Raw genomic sequence first — 3,125 nt, forward strand, 5'->3', positions numbered from 1 at the left:
TAGATTCACATACCTATAGTTTGTTTGTGTAATTTCGCGCAAAGCTACTCAAGGGCTATTTGCGGTTAGCCCTCCCTAATTTTAAAGTGATAAACTAGAGCGAATACAGACAGTCGGCACAACCCACCGCCGCCAAGTCATGGAAGACTATTTACCAACGAATAGTGTAGTTGACCGTCACATTATAAAGCCTCTGCTGCTGAAAGTTGCGAGCATGTTCTATGATAGGATTCGATCCCGTGACCCTCAGGTTGCGGGTAGAGCGCCCTAATCATCATGCCAGGCTAGGTCCTATACTCATCATAATAGTGTATTTAAGCATCAAGTAGTGAAATTTTAGCATCGCATAGTTAAAATTTGAACTCTTAATGAAGTGAGCTTTATGAATCATCCTCTCTATAATAATCTTTACCAAAAGTTCTAAATATCCTCTAAGTTAATCCTTACTTTTCGTCACTGCAGGATAGCGAAATTGAAAATGCAGAAACCCTCATTTCCTTCATTGAATCACATCTGATATCAATTTGAATTGATTTTTTTTTTTAAAGTAGAAAGTATCATTTGACGAGGAATGACGATGCTATTTAAAAATGAAAAATAATTCGCCATATTTAAATGTTTGTAGGAACAAGAGAAACCTGGAGAAGAAAAAGAAAATCTCGTTACTCAGCACTTCTTAGAACGTCTTAAGCTCCTGGACCAAGAGAACTCCTTGCTACGCCAGGAGAACGAAAACCAGAGACTGCAATATGAACGTTGTCTCGATGAAGTAGCAAACCAAGTAGTACAGGCCTTGCTTGGACAAAAGGTGTGGTTAAAGTGTCCACTGGTTTGTCCATACGTTTTAGTATCTAAAGCGTGTCCACTGGTTTGTCCATAAGTTTTAGTATCTATAACGTGTTCACTGGTTTGTTCATATGTTTTAGTATCTAGAGTGTGTCCACTGGTTTGTCCATACGTTTTAGTATCTATAACGTGTTCACTGGTTTGTTCATAAGTTTTAGTATCTATAACGTGTTCACTAGTTTGTCCATACGTTTTAGTATCTATAACGTGTCCACTGGTTTGTTCATATGTTTTAGTATCTAGAATGTGTCCACTGGTTTGTCAATATGTTTTAGTATCTAAAGCATGTCCACTGGTTTGTCCATAAGTTTTAGCATCTGTAACGTGTTCACTGGTTTGTTCGTATGTTTTAGTATTTAAAGCGTGTCCACTGGTTTGTTCATATGTTTTAGCATCTATAACGTGTTCACTGGTTTGTTCATATGTTTTGGTATCTGTAACGTGTTCACTGGTTTGTTCGTATGTTTTAGTATCTAAAGCGTGTCCACTGGTTTGTCCATAAGTTTTAGTATCTATAACGTGTTCACTGGTTTGTTCGTATGTTTTAGCATCTATGACGTGTTCACTGGTTTGTTCATATGTTTTAGCATCTATAACGTGTTCACTGGTTTGTTCATATGTTTTAGCATCTAAAACGTCTTCACTGGTTTGTCTACATGTTTTAGTATCTAAAAACTAAAGAGAAAAATAACTGAAATATTTACGCGAGTCTTTTAAACTCTGTCAAGGGATTTTGAAGAAAATAATTTAGGTGACCAGACGACATTGATTTTCGGGTACTGTGCATGATTTTCAGCTTTTACATTAGTTATTCTATATCAGTTATCCATTATTTAGTTTCTTCAGTACCTTGATCAATACCGTAATAAGATATTTCAGGAATTCAATTTGTGAAATTTTTCTTGGATATTTAGAAATATATTCAACTTTAAAACTGTGAAATGAAATGCTACTTAATGTCAAATTACTGTATTTTATTACTATATTTTACATATAAAATTAGGGCGTATTAATTGCTGTAAATGACCACTTACATACATGATCCATAAGGTACTGTTTTTAAAAAAATTATAAATCTTTGAAATTGAGGTTCGTAATTTATCACTATCCACTCAAAATTAATTGGAACAAATACAAATTTGGTGTTCACATCCATCTTTTTTTCGAAATATTTACAAACAACTAAATTTATGTATATCTATATACATATAATAGTGTTGTCTGTCCATGTAACTACTTCGCAGGATGTGAATGGGTCTTCACCAAAATTGGTATGGAGGTTCGTTAGGTCCATGCGGAGATACATACAAATTTTCAGTTTTAAACTTTGCCTTTTACGCCTTTTATGGGTCCTTTTTACCACTACTTCGGCCACTGTTGATGGTTCTTCGCCAAATTTAGCAATGCAAATTTGCGCTTTCACACTTTGTGTTTTGCAGTTTTTATGGGTTTTTTTTTTTCGTTTTTCTACTGTTACTTCACACTCATCTAACCTGGCCATTTTAAAACAGCTCCAGTTGGATTGCAGCTCTTTTAACTGACACTCCTAAGCCTGCTACGGGGGAGAGAAGAAGTTTTCTAAATATTTTATTTAATGGTGTTGATTGATCTGCTTACATATAAGGGAAGCAGCTTTTCACGTCCTAAGATAACCTTTCATTAATCATGAATTCACATAACTTCCGTCCAAGGGACTGGTACTCCAACTAGTTATATATAAAGTTTTTCATTTTATAGATGTCGCTGCGAGAATTGTTGAATAATAAGAATGGGTCGTTTATTCTTTTGTGAAAATAAAGTTTAATTATTTATTCCCTTTTTGCATTAGAATCTGAAGAAATTTTAAGATGTCTGATTTAAATAAGTAATATGTAATGAAATGTTTTACTCTTCATCAAAGAACGTATATTATTTACTCAATACGATAGGTTTAATTGATCATATTTCTTTTATACATTTGTAAAGAAACAGTTTGAACTTCTAACTGTCAAAGCACTTAGCGTGTTGAATATTTTTATCCTACAACATCTAGTAAAATAACTTTGATCTTGGTCAAAATGATGTTCTTTTCGTTTACAGAACTTACGAGAAGAATGTCAAAGATTAGAAGAACGGGTCCAGGAGTTAGAACACCAAAACAGCGTCTTAGCTTTTATGCTTAAGCAACAGCTAAAGCCACCAGAGGTCAGCACTCACATATATTCCTTATACACTGAGTGGTCACAAGTAAATAGACACCACCTTTTCAGAAAAAATGAAATTTTTCAGTCATATTCACA

The 3,125-nt window shown here is 34.1% G+C and overlaps 1 protein-coding gene across 1 annotated transcript in view; it reads left to right on the forward strand.

Annotated features, from left to right (window-relative positions):
* The window catches only part of LOC106466856, a 30,087-nt gene that overhangs the window by 5,051 nt on the left and 21,911 nt on the right, over positions 1 to 3,125 (forward strand). The window contains exons 3-4 of the mRNA XM_013927157.2: positions 626 to 808; positions 2,926 to 3,030. Coding sequence (XP_013782611.1) covers positions 626 to 808; positions 2,926 to 3,030 — 288 coding nt within the window. The remainder of the gene's footprint in view (positions 1 to 625; positions 809 to 2,925; positions 3,031 to 3,125) is intronic.

The sequence above is a fragment of the Limulus polyphemus genome, unplaced genomic scaffold (genome assembly GCF_000517525.1).
Source record: "Limulus polyphemus unplaced genomic scaffold, Limulus_polyphemus-2.1.2 Scaffold2400, whole genome shotgun sequence".
Taxonomy (NCBI): domain Eukaryota; kingdom Metazoa; phylum Arthropoda; class Merostomata; order Xiphosura; family Limulidae; genus Limulus; species Limulus polyphemus.